General features: G+C 35.8%; 1 protein-coding gene across 1 annotated transcript in view; it reads left to right on the forward strand.

Moving 5' to 3' along the window:
- The window catches only part of sntg1 (syntrophin gamma 1), a 63,674-nt gene that overhangs the window by 36,478 nt on the left and 7,975 nt on the right, over positions 1–19,221 (forward strand). Inside the window, exons 12-17 of the mRNA XM_023336198.1 lie at positions 2,813–2,942; positions 9,486–9,524; positions 13,363–13,479; positions 15,072–15,143; positions 15,596–15,748; positions 15,865–15,957. Coding sequence (XP_023191966.1) covers positions 2,813–2,942; positions 9,486–9,524; positions 13,363–13,479; positions 15,072–15,143; positions 15,596–15,748; positions 15,865–15,957 — 604 coding nt within the window. The remainder of the gene's footprint in view (positions 1–2,812; positions 2,943–9,485; positions 9,525–13,362; positions 13,480–15,071; positions 15,144–15,595; positions 15,749–15,864; positions 15,958–19,221) is intronic.

Genomic DNA, 19,221 nt, shown 5'->3' on the forward strand with positions numbered 1-19,221 from the left:
TTGTTATGCAGTATTTTTTTAGCTGCAGATGCATCCTTTTCTACAAATAATGAAGCATACACTAAAATAATTCTATGTTATTGCATTTTAGGCAATAAAATGCTTATTTTTTATTTTAAACTTTCTATATGCTTAAGTGGCTAAATGAAAACCCTGCAAATTATGCAGTATTTTTAAAGTGATTAATCAATTAATCAATAGAATACTTAGTTACTAAAACAACTGTTAGCTGCAGCCCGAATGTAGCTTTTATCAAAGAATAGCCACATGTTTGAATGGTCCAGTTAAAGTCCAGACAAAATCAAACTGAGAATCTGTGGCAAGATGCAAAACTCCAAACTGACTTGAGCTATTTTGCAAGGACGGATGTGGTAAATATTTAGTATCTAGATCTGCAAAGCTGGTAGAGACACTCTGCAAAATTCATGCAGCTGTAGCTGCTTTAAAAGGTGGTCCTACAAAGAAGGATTATTGGGACTGGATCCACACTTTTCAGATTTTCTATTTCGTAAAATTCAGAGAATTGTGGGGTTTTTTCTTTCCACTTTCCTTCCACAATTTTTATTACTTTATATTGTTCTATCACATTAGATTTCCCAAAACACCTATTCAACTGTTGTAACAATAAAATTGTGAACATTTTTGGCTTGTTTTTAAATATTAAAACCATTAAGAAATACACTAACCTGCCTTCTGAACCTAATTTGTGTTATTTTGATTTCTGTTAAAACAGTATGAGATGAGTAAAAATTGCTGATATTATTCAATAATATTTTATAACTTTATTTCTCTGTTGCATGTCAACTAGGATCAAAACATTTAAAATTGTTCCCAAAGGTTTATTTGCATGGGGGTTCTTTGCATATGCATCGGAATTGATCTGATGAATTTGTCATGCTTGACGTATTAAGCCATTAAGCTGTCAATAAATGTATTTCCATTTTTATTACCCTGTAAGTGATAGCTGCAGTAATCTTGCGGATTAGACGTTAATGGATCTCACTTGTGGTTTGGCCGGTTTTAGCCCATTAACTGACAGCTGGCTGAGGATATTGCACAAGTTTTTAGGATTTATGGGCCATATTACAGGCAAGGCTTTCAGTTTGTGTTGTGGCGGAGTGATGATAAACATGCATCACAGACTTTAAATGTGTTCTCTTTTTTTATTGTGTTGTTTTTTTTAAAAGATATTAAGACTTTAGTGTGTTTTTTTAAGATGGAGCAAATAAAACATTTAGAAATATAAATCTCATTTAAAACCTCACAGTTGGTTCAGACCGTAGTTATTGTTCCTTTTCTGTCTCTAAACTAAAATTTAGAATGATAATTTATGGATTTTAGCTATCAAGTTGCTTTAGATCTGCTGTAAGGCAGTTTTCTGCCTTGGCAAGCAAAACTTTCCTGCTTTCAGTGTCAAGAAGTAAATACAGGCTAATGGTCTCATGTGAGGAGTTATATTTTAAGGATCCAAGCTTTTCTACCTGTTTTCTGTTTACTGAAGGTCTTGTTCAATGAAGAAGCAGTTTTCAAACAGCATCATACATTTTTATTGTGTTGTTTTATACACTGACGTAATTAGGCTTATGTGTAATTATAAACATCGACATGAACCTAACGTACCTTTGTCTATTACTTTTGTGGTTTCTGTGTTGATATCCTGCTTTGCAAAAGTCATTATATCTGTTAAACTGTTCACATTTTGTCATTTTACAATAATGGACTTTCATGCATTTTGGGAGGAGGGGGAGAATTTTATGTAATAAATCAACACAATGGCATTCATTTTAATAAAGTGGGAGAATCTTTTCAAATGTAAAAATCAGAGTGTGGGATCTACTTGTATTCAGTCTCTCAGCAGGTTCTTTGTAATATATCTCAACCTGCTTTGCACATCTTGAGGCTAAAATGCTTGTCCATTCATCTTTAAGAATAGTTAACAGTCAGATTGAATGGAAAGTGTCCACAAACTGTCATTTCAAAGTCTTGCCACTGATTCTCAGTTTGACAAATGTCTGGATTATTTCAGGGCCACTGGAGCGCTTGAATATGTTTTGATTGGAATCTGTCTTTGATCTTAATTTTATTCTCATTAGATCAGAGTCCCTTCTTATTATGTTTACTGTGTTCCATGCATGGCTTGAGGCAAACTGCAAAATGGCCATATTGTGACTTTCTTTCAATAGTTTCTTTCTTTTTGCCACCCTTCCATACATATCAGATTTGTGGAGTGCTATCTGTCCGCAGATCCTCCAACCCATTAGTCTCCCATCTCTGCTGCACCAGCAGTTACAACTGGTCTCTTCTGTTGTTTAGATGTGTTTCTCGGTCTTCGTGATGTTGATTGTTCACTTTCAGGCTTTTACAGAACAGCTGTACACAAAGGTGGACTATTTACTAATTAGGTGACTTCTGAAGGCATTTTGGTAGCACTGGATTTAGGGGTATCAGAGTAAAGTGAGTGGAATACATACTAACAGCATAGTTTTTTTTTCAGATTTCAACTATAAAGAACTTTAAGAACCATGTAAACCATGTTATAATTAGTGTTATCTATTTCACAAATATTTGTATTGCTCTCAAAAAAGCAAAAAAAAAAACCCAAACAATTATTGTTTCAAAAAAGGGGAAAAAACCAACTCAAGGTATGGGAATAAGAGTACTAAATGAAGACGATCAATAATAATTGTTTCCTTTACACTTGTAAAATAGGTTCTGATATCTACCTAAAACACATTAAAGTGCATTATTATTATGTCAACATGTACTGAAAGAAAACTCCTGCTGTAATGTTTTATTCCTTTGACACTTTCAGGAAAAATGCTTTCCAAGTCATAGCTGTGGACGGAGTTTGCAGCGGAATCGTACAGTTTCCCACTGTTGAAGACTGCTTGGACTGGCTTCAGGCAATAGCAAGCAACATTTCCAGTCTCACCAAGCACAATGTGAGTAAGAAACAATAACAGCTTTTAGAGCCCTGTCCCCTGTGTAAAACAGGGGGATATTGCGCATGTTGTTAACGCAGCACTCACACAGTCTTGTTGATTGTCTTGGAAATGTCACAGACGGTATTAGGTAATGTAGTCGAGTAATAATGTGTCTTCACACTTATCTCAGAGCCAGAGATTGCGCGAAAAGCAATACCATTAACCTACACTTCCTCTGGTTGTGTTATTTAAAATTCATCATACAGAATCTTTCAATAATGACATCAAGGTACAAGTACAACAAAGATGAAGCCAGGCTTTATCTTCTTTTGAGCTATACTAAAGCTTATGTGGGAAAATACGTCAAGCCGACTGAGCTCAATCATGGCGAACAGCTTGCATAAAATCTCTATGAAAGTGTATAATTTAGGAACATTTTACATGTTTGACACTATGCTAAGAATGAATTGTGCATGCCACATTAGCAGACAAGGCCTTAAAGATGTGTAAAAGGTCTGAAAATGAATGCATTTTTAATGCAATAGCTTAATCTCTGGTGAACATTGTAGAAAATCCATCCTAGTGGATGTATGTGTATTTAGCTAACTGCCATTAGGCTGAATGAGGACATTTATTTAACTGGCCTGCACCGTAAGCAGGATGAAATGAAAATTAAAAAACAAACTACCAAAATTGATTGTTAGAGAACTGCAGAGAAAATTGTTATTTTGGGGTCAACAGGTCTCTTTGATAGCGGTGAGCTACTTAAGCAGCTGTGACTGTTGTAGAGAGCTGGACAATTGACTGAATTAAAATTGTTCAAGTATCCAGCTTCAGAGCCCCTTGTGGCTCTTTAAAACCTCCACATTGACTCTTGATAGCTGAACAGCTGAAAAAAAAAAGATCATGGCAATGTGATTGAATAAAAACAATGGAGACAAAATACTAGTTTCTAGCAGCATTTTTATATGAACTTTTATGCAATTTACACGACAGTGAACCTAATCTTGCTAGGAATAATTAAGAAAAATACTTTTTTTTTTATGCCAATCTGCATGTATTTTTTGTTAAACCTTAATCCTTCACATGAAAGTAAAATTGTTCTTTAGTTTGAAAATCAAAACAAATAGTAGCTTTTAGTTCATACTTCTAAAATCCAATGTAATCTTTTCCTCAAAAAAGATTTTGCACTTCTAAGCTAATATTTAATGTAGCTAGACCAAGACTAAAAATGGCTCTTTGGATTCTAAAGGCTGGTGACATCTGAATTAAGTGATCCCCTGAATCCAAAAACAATGAAAAACGATAAACATTAGTAAAATATTAACATCCTGTAGTTTTAACATAAAGACGATCTTGTGTTATTTGAGATCTGAAAGTTATGTTTTATGTAGACTATTGATAATTTTCTTCAAAAAATGCTCAAATTAGCTTTTAATATTTGGGAAAAATATATCATGTTTTATTGAAATGATAACATTTCTTCAGGATAATTAACTTTTTTTATTCCTTAATTTTTTTCGGATTATAATCTAAAGCAAATAGAAAAGCCATCACAGACATGGTTCGCCCTTCCTTCATGACCATGACAGTCATATATCCTCTTGGGATGAGCTGATGAGTAGAAAACACAGAGACTCTGGATGATCCAGAGAAAGATCAGTTTGGAAAGATATTAGTCTATGGTTCCTCTCACTGCATGCATTACCTTGTAAAATGTTAAAGCAGAACAGTGCTGCTGTTATTGTAGAAGTGTTACTTTTTGTAAAAAACAAACAAACAAGCAAAAAAAAAAACAAATCTATTATTCCTAAACACTGGATTTTTTAAACCACAGCCATAAGTACTCAGTAGTTGATTTCTTTCTCATTTTAGTATGAAATTATAGTGCTGAAACAAAATATTCATTTATTTTCAGACTTTTTACACAACTTTAACATATTTCTGCTGTTTCTTTGTAGAAATCTCTTGGAATTAATAAGGAATTACGAAGCTTTAGACCTCATAGACGTAAACAGGCTTTTGTGTTGGCTCTCCGAGGGACATGAATGTGGCATAAAGCTAGCAGCAGAATAAAAACTGAGGATTTTGTAATTATCATGTGGCCATGGGGATGGTTTTGTGTCTGGGTGGGGGGGGATAATGGAACCCTGGTTAATTGGAGTGGACCAAGTGAGGGACACACTAAACATAACACAGATGACTCACTAAATTTCTCACTCCAGCCTTGGCATTTACAAAGGTGTTTGATCGAGCTGCAGGAGTAACATAGGCTGGTGCATGAGGTGCAGATTTCTACTCAGAAAATTTCATTGTTAGGGTAGGTATTGTGAATGAAATTGATGAGCCACTAGTGCATTTCACTATTATTTGTTTGGCTCTTTTAAAGGAGATTTTGTGATTTATTGGGCGAGTTTCTTTCTGGTCGTCCGATTTCCTCCTGCTTTCATCACACTGAGGGAACACTAAAAAGGCGTCTGGGATGTATAAACTTTGTTATTGATTTAATCATCATTGTGTAATTCCAACAGAGTCCTAAAAAGATCTTTTAAAAAGTGTAAGAAAACTGTACTTTTAAATCTAACTCACAGAAACATTTAATTGAAACCTTAGATGCATGTGCTGTACAAAACGAATATATGGCAAGACAGCCCTTTTTTCACCAATATTAAATCACACTGATGTTGTCCTGCTTTAGGTCATTAAAAAAAAACTATCCTTTTTTGCAATAAAACTTCAAATACATAGGTTTACATTTCCTTGGTATTAATAAATTATCCTTTTACTCTTTGTAACTTGGGTCAAACCTTTGTATCAGACCAAAAGACTTCCAAAGGTTTTTTTTTTTTGAGTGAATATTCAGTCTTTTATCTATCTTGTCATGTTGCATTTGAAACAATGCCTTCTTCCTTGCCGAGGGGTTTTTCAAACCATATTAGACTGGTTTCACTGTGAATATGACACACTTACCAACTGCATACTGCATCTACACAAGGTCTTATTCTGCTGTCCGGGGTTTGGTATGCAAATTTGGCAGCAAAACACAGATTTGTCTCTGGAGCGCTGAATCCATCTCCATGAAAATGTTATGACATATGGACATTCTCATTCCTCTTTGTGTTTGTATTTAATTGTTTGAACATGTGAGTGTGTTGTTCATGCTGGATTGTTTTCGCATTTAGCAAATAGAAGTCATTTTGGTAATGCTAACTGACCTAAAATAGGAAAGGTTTAGTCTAATTTAATCTGGAAAAATAACAGTTGTGTATAAAGGGTATGTTCTTTTATATATAAAAGCAGCTATTTGAACTACAGCATTTCGAAAATAAATTAAGGAATAGAGTGCTTTGTTGCTTGCAGATGTCAGTCTTCTGAACAATCTATTTGCAGTCAAACATGTATCATTTGTCACAACGAGAAGCTTTCATTTCTTTGAGCGATGGCGGAGGAGGAAAATCCACTCTACTCTCGGCGCTCAACAACCCTCCATAAAGGCTCCGTGATGTTCTGGTCTAGTGGCTGGTGAGGCCATCTCAGGGTACATGAAACCCCTCTTGAATTTGTTTAGCGATGCATTTGAAGGCATCATTGAGGACATTATGAAAGGAAGTACTTGCTCCATTGCGCCTAATGACTCCCACCAGTCAGCTGCCGCACAGCAGTACTATTGCACTCTGAAGTCCATCTGCCATTTTATTTTCAAACACGATTTGTGAATCAGATATGATGTTCGAAGAAGGCTTGATGATGAGTAACTTCTAATGACTCATTGCGTTCACGTTTGGGCGCTCTACTCTCCACACCATGTCGAGTTTCTCTATGTATTGACCTTGAATACAGGCCTACTTTTTTTCTTTTAATCACAGCTCAGCTTCAGGTTTCCAGCTGTTTCTAGCAAAGTGCAGCCTGAACACTCAGGCTCCGAGGTGCTGATTCAATTCAGTGGAAATCTTTAAAGCTCTACTTCAGTAACATTCAGCAGCTCCCAGTGTTAAGTGTATTTCTAAGTTCAGTCAGCGGGCATTGGGCTGGGATCATTCTCCCTTCTTATAGATTAGGTTTTGTCTTTTTTGTGCGAGTTTAAAAAGAATCTTAAAGGAAAATTTGTGTTTCCTGTAACATGGTTGCTTAACAAACATTGCTAATAAGGAAAATAAATGCATACATTGCTATTTAAGTTTGCCATAATAAATTAAAGCCCCAAATGTATAATTTTAGTATTTTTTGGATCCTTTAAGTGAAGATACAATGCTTCCTACTTTTGATATAGAGCTTGTGTTATTCATGACAGGGCACAGCAAGTTTGTTTGTAAAGCCAGTTTCCCTCAGCAGGAAATATTTAGTGATTTTAACCATTAATTAGGATACTTAAAAATAGAAGAAAGAGCATGAGAAAGAGATGACAGCATTAAATATTTTCAAACGAAAAAGCATTTAGAAAAAATAATAATGCATAAATACTGCAGCCAAAGATTAAAGGGATTTGAATTTACAGAACATAAAAAAAGGAGAAAAACAGTGGTAGATTTTTGTTTACACTTCTCAGTGGATAAAACGTTGAATTACTTCTGTAAACTTTCTTTTTTAACAGCAGCTTTAAATGATCTGACAGTTTTTGGAGGCATCAGGTGTTCAGAAAGCGTGTTTACCAATTGCTTTGTGTTGATCATGTGAACACATCCCAGATCTCTTCATGCTTCACAGTTTTAATCTGAATCAGATGTACAATAAATAGGAATCATTTAATGCTTTATAAGCATTTTAAAATCTGTCATTTAGCACATAAGAAACATCCATCCATTTTCTGTACACCCTTGTCCCTGATGGGCTTGGGAGGGGTGCTAGTGTCTATCTCCAGCGAACGTTTAGGACGAGAGGCGGGGTACACCCTGGACAGGTCAGCAGTCTGTTTCAGGGCAACACAGAGACAGACAGGACAAACAACCATGCACACCCACACACTCAGACCTAGGATGAATTTAGAGAGACCAATTTTCCTGACAGTCATGTTTTTCGACTTTGGGAGGAAGCCGGAGTACCCGGAGAGAACCCACCATGCACAGGGAGAACATGCAAACTCCATGCAGAAAGACCCCGGGCCGGGAATTGAACCCAAGACCTTCTTGCTGCAAGGCAACAGTGCTACCAATTGCGCCACTGTGCAGCCTAAGAAAAAAATGCATTAAATTAGAATGCTACATTTCAGGCTTTTAGTCAGACTTTTGTATAAAATCAATAAAACCCAATTTAGATATAGTTTGCCACATTGTAATAACATGGTGAGTGTGTCAAATTGTTATTATTTGTTGTGTATTTTGATTTAAGTACAATAAGATCCCTCCCAAAAAATGGGTTTTAGGCATAAAGAAAAGTTTGTAAGATGATTTTGAAGTCCCAGTCTTTCTGCATAACTGCTGCTTCACACATAATGCAATGACAAGTAGACAGTTCTAAAATCCAAAAGCAGCTGGCTAGCTCAATCAGCATGGTTCTTATGTGTTGTCATTTATAGGGTTTTAGTTCTTTGGTGCAGTTTTTAAAAACATGGTTCCTTGTGAAGTTTTATAAAATGGAATTAAATGTACGGTAAATATTAATTTTGAATCTATTTTGGTCGGAATGTGGTAAATCTTCAATAATAAGAAGTCATAAACTAAGACAATTTCAAGAAAAAGCATAGTCGGGAACATTTAAATAATATTTACTAACCAAATAGACTACGAACCAACACAATTTGTTACCAGTAACAGATTAAATAAATTGATCACACATTTATTTCTCTTTACATTCTTGCAGAGGCCAAAGTATTTCAGATATGGTTTCCTGTCTATATTTTTAGAAACAGAAAGAGGTGGATTATTGATTTTGAGTTTAGAAGTTTAGAAGTGAACCTATAAGTCTCTCCTGATTTGAGTTAAAGCTTCACAAACCTCTGGCCTAAAGACCCTAGAGCTGAATCTGAGAAAACCTGCTGTCACTGTTCCCATATCTTTGCACCCAGCTCACATCAGTCTTGTTTCCCCCTTCACAGTTTCTCTGCTGAAATAAAAACATAGCTTTTCTTCTCTCTGCTCCCCAAACTTTAGTATCGTTTAACAATTGCTCACTCCTCTGGCTTGTTCTCTCTGTAGGAGGATGGACTTGGGAATGGACATCTTAATTTGGTGCTCTGCTTCTAAGAAAGAGTTATATTGATGGTGTAGCTGTGGATTAGTTGCGAGTGATACCTGTGATCTGAACACAGGGTTTTAATTTGAAGCCTGACTGCTCTCTCTGCTTTTATTACCAGAGAGAGAATTGATTTTTTTAAATTGATTTTTTTTTTTTTAGGAAGAGCCTCAGGACCTCATGGAAATGGCTGGATCTATCTCATTTTGAAATTTGCATGCTTTGAATAAATTGAGTTCTCCTTCAATATGTGGGGTTAATATGTTGCCTCTGTAATGTTTACTTTTTTCTTTGCACATAGGGTCTTTGCACTTTTTTCTTTGCACATAGGGTCTTTAAAATTTTTGTGTCAAATGTTACTGTGGGTATTGATACTACTGTTAAATTTTGCAGGTGAAGAAGATTAACAGGAATTTTCCAGTAAACCAGCAGGTGAGCTCTTCTATTAATTATCCAACATACTTTATTTTACATATCTTTAATGTTTGTGCTTTAGCCGGCATTAAAACTGAGGTAATTCTGAGCTGTTCTGTATGTCAGAGGAGTTACATAGGGCTGTATTGCCAGCTATTACAGCACATGGGAAGTGCTTGCATCATTTAAGTCCATCCACTGGGAGATGATCAGAAAACAACTTAAGTGCTTTCAGTCAGTTAACTCATCATGTCAACCTTCAGTCTAAATGGAGAAAATCAAACATGCATCAAGGGCTTTTTGCTTATTTACTGCAGCTTCTGCCTCACAACAATAAAAAAAAAAATAGCAGCCATGCAAATTTAAGATAATAGTTCACAATGGAAAATTACAGAGTGTCGCAAATCTTTTCACTTTGTTGTTTTGTAAATCACGAAAAGGTCTTGCCCTATTCTTGTCCATTCATACCTCTATTCATTATCGTCTGGTGGGGCTGTTACTATATAACTTAATTTCCTAGTAGTTAGTTTCTTAGTTTATTCTGGTGTTCTCCTAAATCAGTATTATTTTCGTATTGGTTTGTACTTTTATATTGAGAAAGAGAATAAACTCCTCTGTCTTCACCAGTAAAGAAATGCAACAATGCATTGGAATTTTAGGTCACTGGGCGAAAGCATAAAAAAAGCATAAGCATGAACTCCAAACTGGAGGATTTTTAAAGAATCCACAGAAAGCAACAGTCAAAGATTCCTGCCTCTGTATAAAATTTTTACAGAGTTTTTAAGACCAGAGGTACCAACAATTGACGTTGGTGGTTCTATTCAAAACAATTATTTTGTGCCATGCAGTTTTTTCCCCCAAATGAGTAAAAAGGTTCAAAATAAAGTTTGGATTTTTTCTAAAAAAATTCAGTGGAAGATTATTCTACTGCATTTAAAAAAAACCCATTTCTTTCAAGACTTTTTAACACCTTTACCAAGATATCATCATCCTTCTACACATTTGTATGTAACATTTCCTATATGACTGTGAGAAGATTTTACCTTGTATTATTAAAAAATATAGATTTTAAACCTGATGAAACCTCAAAAGACGTTTCAAATATACTTCATATTTAAAACAAAATTGTCCTTCCTCTGAAGAATATTGACACATGTCCTAACCTTCCTATTTTTGAAAATCTTAAATCTCACCTCTCTTTAGAGGAATTTAGATGTTTAAACTTTTCCCTATTCCATGTTTTTAGATGAAGAAATAAGGACATAGTTGCGTGAGAACTGTTTTTGTTAAAGCCAAAATTCTTTGACTTTTCTCACACATTTTCAATATATTGTGAATAAAACCAGTCCTTGATTTTAGGGCCTTTGTGAAAACAAAAAAATAAATAAATGAGGGAAGCAGCTTGTGATTTTATTTATTTTATTTTATTTTAATTTTTTTTCGGCTTCAAACTGAAACTCAGAATGTTTCTGTCAAGTTGTCAGATGAAGGCCTTTGGCATACTTTTACTAATGAGGAGGAGGAGGAACCGGATATGGAAGCGTTTAGGGTCGTTTAGCAGCTTGCAGGTCTATTTCAAACAGGGTGACGGGACTTTTGACAGCCTGTTCGCATGTTGTGGAGACTTTAACTCAAACAAATATCAACTTCAAGCTGAAAAACCTTGGAGCGATCACATCCAAATTTAATGTCAGTCTATAGAATATTTTCCCCAAGAGTCTGGGAATCATCAGGACTTTTTCACACTTGGCTAGGCATATGAAACATACAGCAAATGAAACTGTATGTGCCTTATCTTTGTCTAATATTAGAACTTGTTAGATGATCTGAAACATTTAGGTGGAATAAATATCAAAAACTGAAGAAATCTATCAGGGGAAAAAAAGCTTATTTTATTCCCAGGTATGTACCATCAGGGAGAAATGACAGTAAACATGTGCCAGAGTTTATAATTCTTATAAAGAATTGTAATTTTACTTATAGATTTGGTGCATTTCTTTCTAGTTGGACCATCAAGATGATGCAGCACATTTTTAGATACTGTCAGTTTATCAATTTCAGGACTTTAGAGAAATGGACATCATGTGGTACACCATGCAGATTTATTTCCCTATCCACTATTTTGACTTGAAATAGTAGGGACAACAGCCCTGTTAACAGGGACTGACCACTAAACAGTTTAATTGCACTTTACTTTGACTAAAACAACTTCAGCCATCTGTGTGCAACACTCCGATTTAGATTTTTCTGCCTACTTTTACATAAATGAAAGGATAAGATCTCCAACTGAAAGATGTCATGATAAAACTTCACCAGCAAAAGAAGATGTTTTGTCCTATCCTGACTTGACACACAAAGATTTGTCCTGGTATTTTCAGCATGAATCTAAAATTCTTGTTTAACTATGTATGAAATGTGGCACTTCTGAGTTAAACGTTAATAATAAATAAAGCCAAACTCTGACTTGTTAAGTATGTATGATTTTTGACACATTAGGGATATCGTTTGATCCTTAGGGGTTTGGGATGCCTCTTTTTACCGTAACATAAATCATTAAATACTGTCAAAGGTATCCAAAAATGAAAACTTGTCATGTTTTTGGAAGAAAACGTTCCATAAATTAGGCGTGAAAACATGTAATAAAACCTTTATGCTGCCAGTATGAATAAAGTTGGAAAATAAGTGTGTAAATACTAGTGAAAGTAAGGATGTCAGAGAAATATTTATTTGAGGGAACTGTTTAAATAAATTATGTACAAAGTAGCGACAAATTGAAACACAGAAGGGTTGTATTTAAAATTACTTTTCTTCTTGTTGGGTCTCAAAATTTTCGTATTTGATTTGACTTTTTTCAGTACGCTAAATTACCCTGGTCCTCAAGACTATCCTGCATGTTTTAGATGTTTCCCTGCTTTAACACACTGGATTCAGAGAATTGCAGTTCAGCAAAAGCCTGCTAATCAGCTATTTAAATCATATGTGCTGAAGCCTGAAACATTGACCATCACCTAACATAATATCTAGAATAATAAAGTTCAATCTGTCATTTGGTGTGAGGAGCACTCCAAGTGAAATGTTGGGGGTCTAAACAAAGCAAATGTTTAAAATGCGTAGATTTCAACCATTTTATGTATTAGTCATGCTGACGTGTTTTTATTTCTTTGCAGGAAAATCTTTTTTTTATTTATATTTTTAAATTTTAAAAGGTCTTTTCCTCCATTTTTATTTGTCATTTTACAACTTGAATTTTGAAACACATTCTCCATTGTGTCATTAATACCACCCACTGATCTCCATATTTTTATACAGCCAATCTTACGTACCGTAGTCTCACTTAAAGCTTAAATGTTTAGCGAATCTCATAATGAGGCCCTTTTCAGTCTTCTCTAAAACCAAAACAAATTAAATAGTTAGTTGTCCGTCTTCTGTGCAATTTCTGAAAAAGTACAATACTAACCTGTCACTGCTGAGTCAGTTTGGGGTTTGAAGATTGTGCCAAAATTTTCACTTGCCAGAATATAGGTAGATTTCTGTTTTCTGAGGTAAAAATTAGAATCTTTACACAAAAACTCTTTTCTACAGGCTCATAAAGACAAAGGAAGCTCAAAAATAGTTTCTACACTTGCAAAATCCCTCATTTTCCAGGCACTTTACTTCACTGCTTTGCAAAGCTGGATTTAGTGCCAAATATTCACAGATGAAATGTTCTTATGATTATTTGGTGAACATAGTTATATCATCTTTCTTATTTCATGGCTAAAAATATAACATTTTTAACATATTTAAGCTAATTTATAATTCCTGTTGATTTTTATTTCACTTTGTAAAGTACAATGCTGTTTGCTTTATTTGACAGATTATCTACATGGGCTGGGTCGATGAGAAGGAGCAGGACTCTGTTCAGGACAGGATGTACTCACCAAAGTTCCTCGCTCTGAGGGGTTCCTCACTCTTCAAGTTCACAGCTCCTCCCGTAAGCATTCTCTTGTATCACTTTAATTTCTATTTCATCAGAACAAACTCCTGTTTTGGATTGATGCTTTCTGCTCCTCAGGAAGGGATATTTCATTTTCATTTAATGCTAATCTATTGTTCAGGAAAGGGGAAAAAAATGCTTCCCTGTTTAAGAAACAGGAAGCAGCTGACTTATAATCATTTGTGGTGCATTGATCTTTGTCTTGATTGATGATGATCATTTAATGTGTTTACATTCTGGCAGCTATTTGGGTTATTATGATGAGAGGGATAAGCTGTCAATGGGCCTGTTGATGGCAAGAGATTGATAGATAACTGAAATTGCCTGCTGATGGTGATTGTGCTGATATAAATGGAATATGCTAATGTGAGTGGATGAGGGAACATGAGAGCCTGCATGTTCAAAAGTCAGGACATGTTTTGTTATTAATCCAAACTAGTTATCTGGGATTTATGGTTTCCTTCATGTGGGACGTTGTAACTGCAATTTGAAAGGCTACAATGGGTTTGAAAAATATTTTTACCACATTGACATTTTCGAGTTTTGTCACATTACAACCATACATTTTATTGGGATTCACATACTGGTGAAGTAGAAGGAAAATATAAATCTGAAAAGCAGAGTCGATTCAGACCCCCTGTAGAATGACATCCTTAAACCCCATAAAATCCACTTCCACCAACTGCTTCAAGAAGTCTTATATACACTCTACTTGTGTGCATGTAAAAGAAGGCCTTGGTGACTCTGAAGAAGCTACAGAAACCCATTACTACTGTTAATATTGTAGTTATTTTGAAAAAAAAGTAAGCTATTATTGAAAGAAAGCCATATGATGTTCCATTAACAATTTTCCCCAACCCATGTAGAGAACACAGCTGAGACATAGAACAAGGTTCCTTGTCAGACAACATCATAAAGGAACAATGTGGCCTACATTCAAAATACTATGTGGTGAATAACTAACACAGCACATCGCCCTGAACTTACAATGAAATGTGCTTCTGGAGTACCATCTTCAGCGAGACAGGGAAGCTGATCAGAGTTGATAGGAAGATAGATGGAGCAACATACAGGGCAAACCTGCAAGTAAACCTCTTAGACGTTTGAGACTGGGGTAGAGGTTTTCCATCCAACACAGCAGGAGCCAACTTAATCCAACTGAGAGTCTGTGGCAAGACTTGAAAATTGCTCTTCACAGGCTCTCCCTGTGGAAATACGTTTAGATTTGAGATTAGTATAATTTTCCTTCTGCTTCACAAAAATGCATTACTTATATCAGAAAATCTCAATCAAATACATTGAAAATGGGGAAAAACTCTATTTGCAAGTTACTGGGTACATCAATCAATCAGCAAGGAAATACTGTAATGTTCCAGTCCTTTGGATTTGACATGTTACTAGCAAAAGCTCTGGGCATTGTTCTGTAAATAGTTGTTTTTTCTGTATGTAAAAAGTATTCCCAAGTAATACCCGTTGGAAAAAAAACAAAAACACATGCTGTGTTTCCTCTTAGGCACAGTTCCTGATCTTTTTATTCCTCTCCATTGAGACTTTTCTTAAATCAAACAACATTCATGTGCTGTTTTCAGGTGACGACGTGGGACTGGACCAGAGCAGAGAAAAGCTTTACCGTGTATGAAATAATGTGCAAAATTTTAAAGGTATCACAGTCTCTTTTTTTTTTTTTTTTACTCAATTCCCCAAGCATTTAGAGCAGCGGATCTCAAACAGAGTACACCAGGAGAATATTAAGCAGCAGAAGTGAATCTGAGGGATGCTCTCGTATGACTCACTTATACAGTACATTTGCATGTATTCTTGCTGTTCCACAGACAGACTCAAGGCTTGTAGTTATTATTCTATGCAGGTTTCAGGTCACTTTGAATTTGATGGTGAGAATTTATCTGCCACTCATTATCTAGAAACGGATTTTGAATTGCTAGATATAGATTCACAAATGCAATTATCTGTAGGCTGCTGAACTTAAATTGCAATTTAGTTTATAGAAAGCTGTGAGACAACACATTAGATTATGATTATTAAAGTTAGTAACGCCTGTCCGGGAACTGTGCTGCTGTTGTCTTATCTGTCAGCTCGCTTTGTGTTATCTTAGGACAGTGACCTTTTGGACAAAAGGAGACACTGCTTCAGTGTTCAGACAGAGAGTGGGGAGGACATGTTCTTCAGCGTAGAGCTGGAGTGTGAACTGCTGATCTGGGAAAAGGCTTTTCAGATGGCCACGTTTCTGGAGGTGGAGAGGATACAGGTCTGGTTTTTATTTAACAGTCTCAGGCTGTTTCAGCAGTTGTTTTAGCACAAAAAACTGATAATACTCTCGAGGCATCTGTAACTGTTGTAACATTGTCTCTTGCTGTTCTGCAGTGTAAAACATATGCTTGCATAATGGAGAGCCACCTCATGGGACTTACAGTTGACTTCAGCATGGGATTTGTGTGCTTCGATGCTGCTTCAAAGGCAAGTTCATGACAATCCTCTCTTATCCCTTCAGCGTCTCCATTTATCAGTTCATTTCTCAGCATTGCAAAGTTGGATTCATGTATATATTTTTCATATCAATAGTTTTGTCAAGTTCTGACCTGCTGATGGTGATATTGGCTATTTATTGCAGTTCTACAAACTTTTGCTGTCTAGTTTTTGCACAAACTGAAAAGTCTTCACATTAAAATGTTTGTAGTAAAATAATTTACTCAGACCATGACAGAGAGCTGTCGCTGTAAAACGTATTTAAGTATATATAATTTACAAGACAGATTATTCCATATATAATTTTTTTGTGCACACCTCAGAATGAAAAAGGGTGTGCACACTTGCATTTTTTTTTCTATAAGACTAGAAAATAACTTGTCCTATGCAAGAAAGCTATGATTTGCTGTTACGTTTTAGGTTATTTAAATTTTTTACTATAAATGACCTTCAAGCATTCTATTGTGATGAATTAGGACCGGAGGAAACGTCATGCTATGTGTGGGAAATGGGGAGCAGTCAGTGTTACACAGCTCTGTTTTTTAGGCAAAAACAAAATGAGTTTACATTCTAAACCATCTTAGCATATTCTCTTAATAAGCATTATTGGTATGGTTTGCATGTGGTGAGCTTAACATACAAACAAGTCTCTGTATTACATATAGAGCAATTGGACCTTTTCTAAAAGAAAGCAAATATTTCCTAATTTACCAGAAACCTCTGTGATATTGAAAAAAATCAAGTTGTCTTCTCACAGCAAAACCTTCCACACTGGTGATTATTAATTTCAACACGACCCAGTAGCGCTTACATAGATGGTGTTCACTGATCGGTAAAAAAAGTTAGAAACTTTAGATTCTGCCTCTTCTGAGCGGTGAGTATCCGGTCATACAGTTGGCCAACTTCTATGTTAGGGCAGGGAAATCCTCTGTTATCCATTCAAATATGGAGGAGTGCTCTCCTCCCCGTGTTGCATACAGTTGGATGGAACAAATCATGACGCCTCAGCTGACTTTTTTTTGTGCTGCTGCTAACTTATTCTGCTCACTGTGCATTTTAGGAGTTGTGAGTTCATTTGTTTTGACGGCTGAACCCCTCCCAGCTAAAACCTCTTACTGCAGCGTACAGTTCATTTTGGCCTTTCCCCAAGTCTCACAGGCATGCATACTACTCCACTGGTGCACATTATGTTGATGAGAGGGACACAAGCACTGCCATATTGTTCTCTAAGATTTTGGCCCTAATTCCAGCAGTACATGGCAACAATGTCCCCCAAGCATGACAATAATGTCGCCAGAGTATTGTTTATAGAGAGAAATTCACCAAGCACAATCCATATGTAAACTGCAGTAGCAGACAATGTGAGTGGGATTATTCCATAATTAAAAACTGCTTTTGGCAAATTTGACAAGCATGCTGGTTTCTGACAGAAACCAACCAAAATGTAACTGTTTGTCAAACAGATCTGTAATCTGCGGGTTCAAAATACAGTCAGATCTTATTCCATCTCTGCAGTACTGTTTCCACATGGACAACATACAAAGCAAAGATAACACTGGATAAAATATTTATGGTTAATCTCCACCACCATCTCTCTGCCAGTGCTTTTGTTTGGAGTTTTTCCTCTCATGTCTGCGGTCCTCTTCTGTGCTCACACACATGAGAATCAAGTAAGCTCATCTCTGACCTTTAAAAGATGAACACAAAGCGAGTGGGCAGATGAATCAATGCATGCATATGGTACTTACTACTGTGTAATGTGTTGCATAAAATATGTAAACTAGAACAGCTCAATGAAGTTATGTGCTAAACTGTGGCATTGTATTCAGACAATACCGACTTTGAGTTGGATGTAAAGTTAATACAAAATTCTTTATTGCTACAAAGTTAGGAAAGATAACAAGCATTTTATTTATTTTACCCATGCTTTAGTTTCAGCAGGCAGCCTCAAAATGCTGCTCTCTCGTTGACTAAGAAATACTATGTTCAGACAACGCACTGACACAATTATGCATAGACTTATAATTTATTCTCATATATTCCTGACCCAATACTTAGAGTTGGTCTTCAATAAACTCACATCTCGCTCCTGATAACATGCTTGCTTGCATGAGTGAGGGACTCCCTATACATATAGATATAGATTCTTGAACATGTAATGTCCTCCAATGGCCTTCACAGTAACCAGATCTCAACCCAGCAGGGCGCAAGGAGACTTGCTTTGTAAATCTATAGCATCTATATGATGTCAACATGTCAACATAGTGCAAAATCTCAGCAATGTTATAAAACACCTTGTTGAATCTATGTCCTTGAGAATTAAGATAGTTCTCAAGACAAAAGAATTCTCGTATGGTCATAGCAAGATGTAACTAGTAAGGTATATGATGACTGTAAAATCCTGTTTGTACATTTTAAATGCTGTACAAATGGGGAAAAAATGCATTGCTAAAATCTACATGGTGCTCAACATGAGAACACTGACATCAAAAATGATTCAATCGGTGTTAGGCTACTTTAACAAAACCTTGACAGCTTTTCTCTTTAAAAAATGAAAAGAATCAGTACTTACTATAAAAAGTAATAACTTCCCTGCTAAAATAGTGTAATATAGCATCATGTTGCTTAAGCCATTTTGACAGACTGGGGAATCTGGGGGTGTCTGGCAGTGAGATGAGAGCAGTAGATCCTTGACTTCAGGGTGGCCCTTCTGTGGTTCTGCTTTCCTCTGGTGAGACCCATGGATAGTAAATGTGACGGGGACCTGGGGGGTCCTTAGACTGCATCTAATTAGTTGTACTCTTTAGACCTCCTAGAGCTCTTCAACATTTATTGTAGTGCATTGTCTTAGGAATTAGATACATCCACATTAATATCAGAATAAAATGTTCCCCAAAAGAATATTAGCAGGATAGTAAATTTCTTGTTAAGTGTTTTGTTCTGGCTTGATTTTCTTCTTTGAAGTAGCATACAGTGTTGTCAGTGGAAGTTTTTACTCCAATATTGAAGTGGCTACTTCTGGTATAATTGTCGAGCATAATTTCTCATGTGATTAGTAAACATAAAATAAAATCCAGATTTTTTTTTGTACAATTTTATGATAAATATAAATTTTCCAGTGATAGCCATCACAGATTGCATGTGTTGTGATTGAGATTTTTGTTTACTTCTTGTCTTCCATTTGGACACTGCAGACTCTTTAGACATAAGAAAACACTAGAGCACAGAATATCAGCAGTTGATTCTCCACACTGT

The sequence above is a fragment of the Xiphophorus maculatus genome, chromosome 6, assembly GCF_002775205.1.
Source record: "Xiphophorus maculatus strain JP 163 A chromosome 6, X_maculatus-5.0-male, whole genome shotgun sequence".
NCBI lineage: Eukaryota > Metazoa > Chordata > Actinopteri > Cyprinodontiformes > Poeciliidae > Xiphophorus > Xiphophorus maculatus.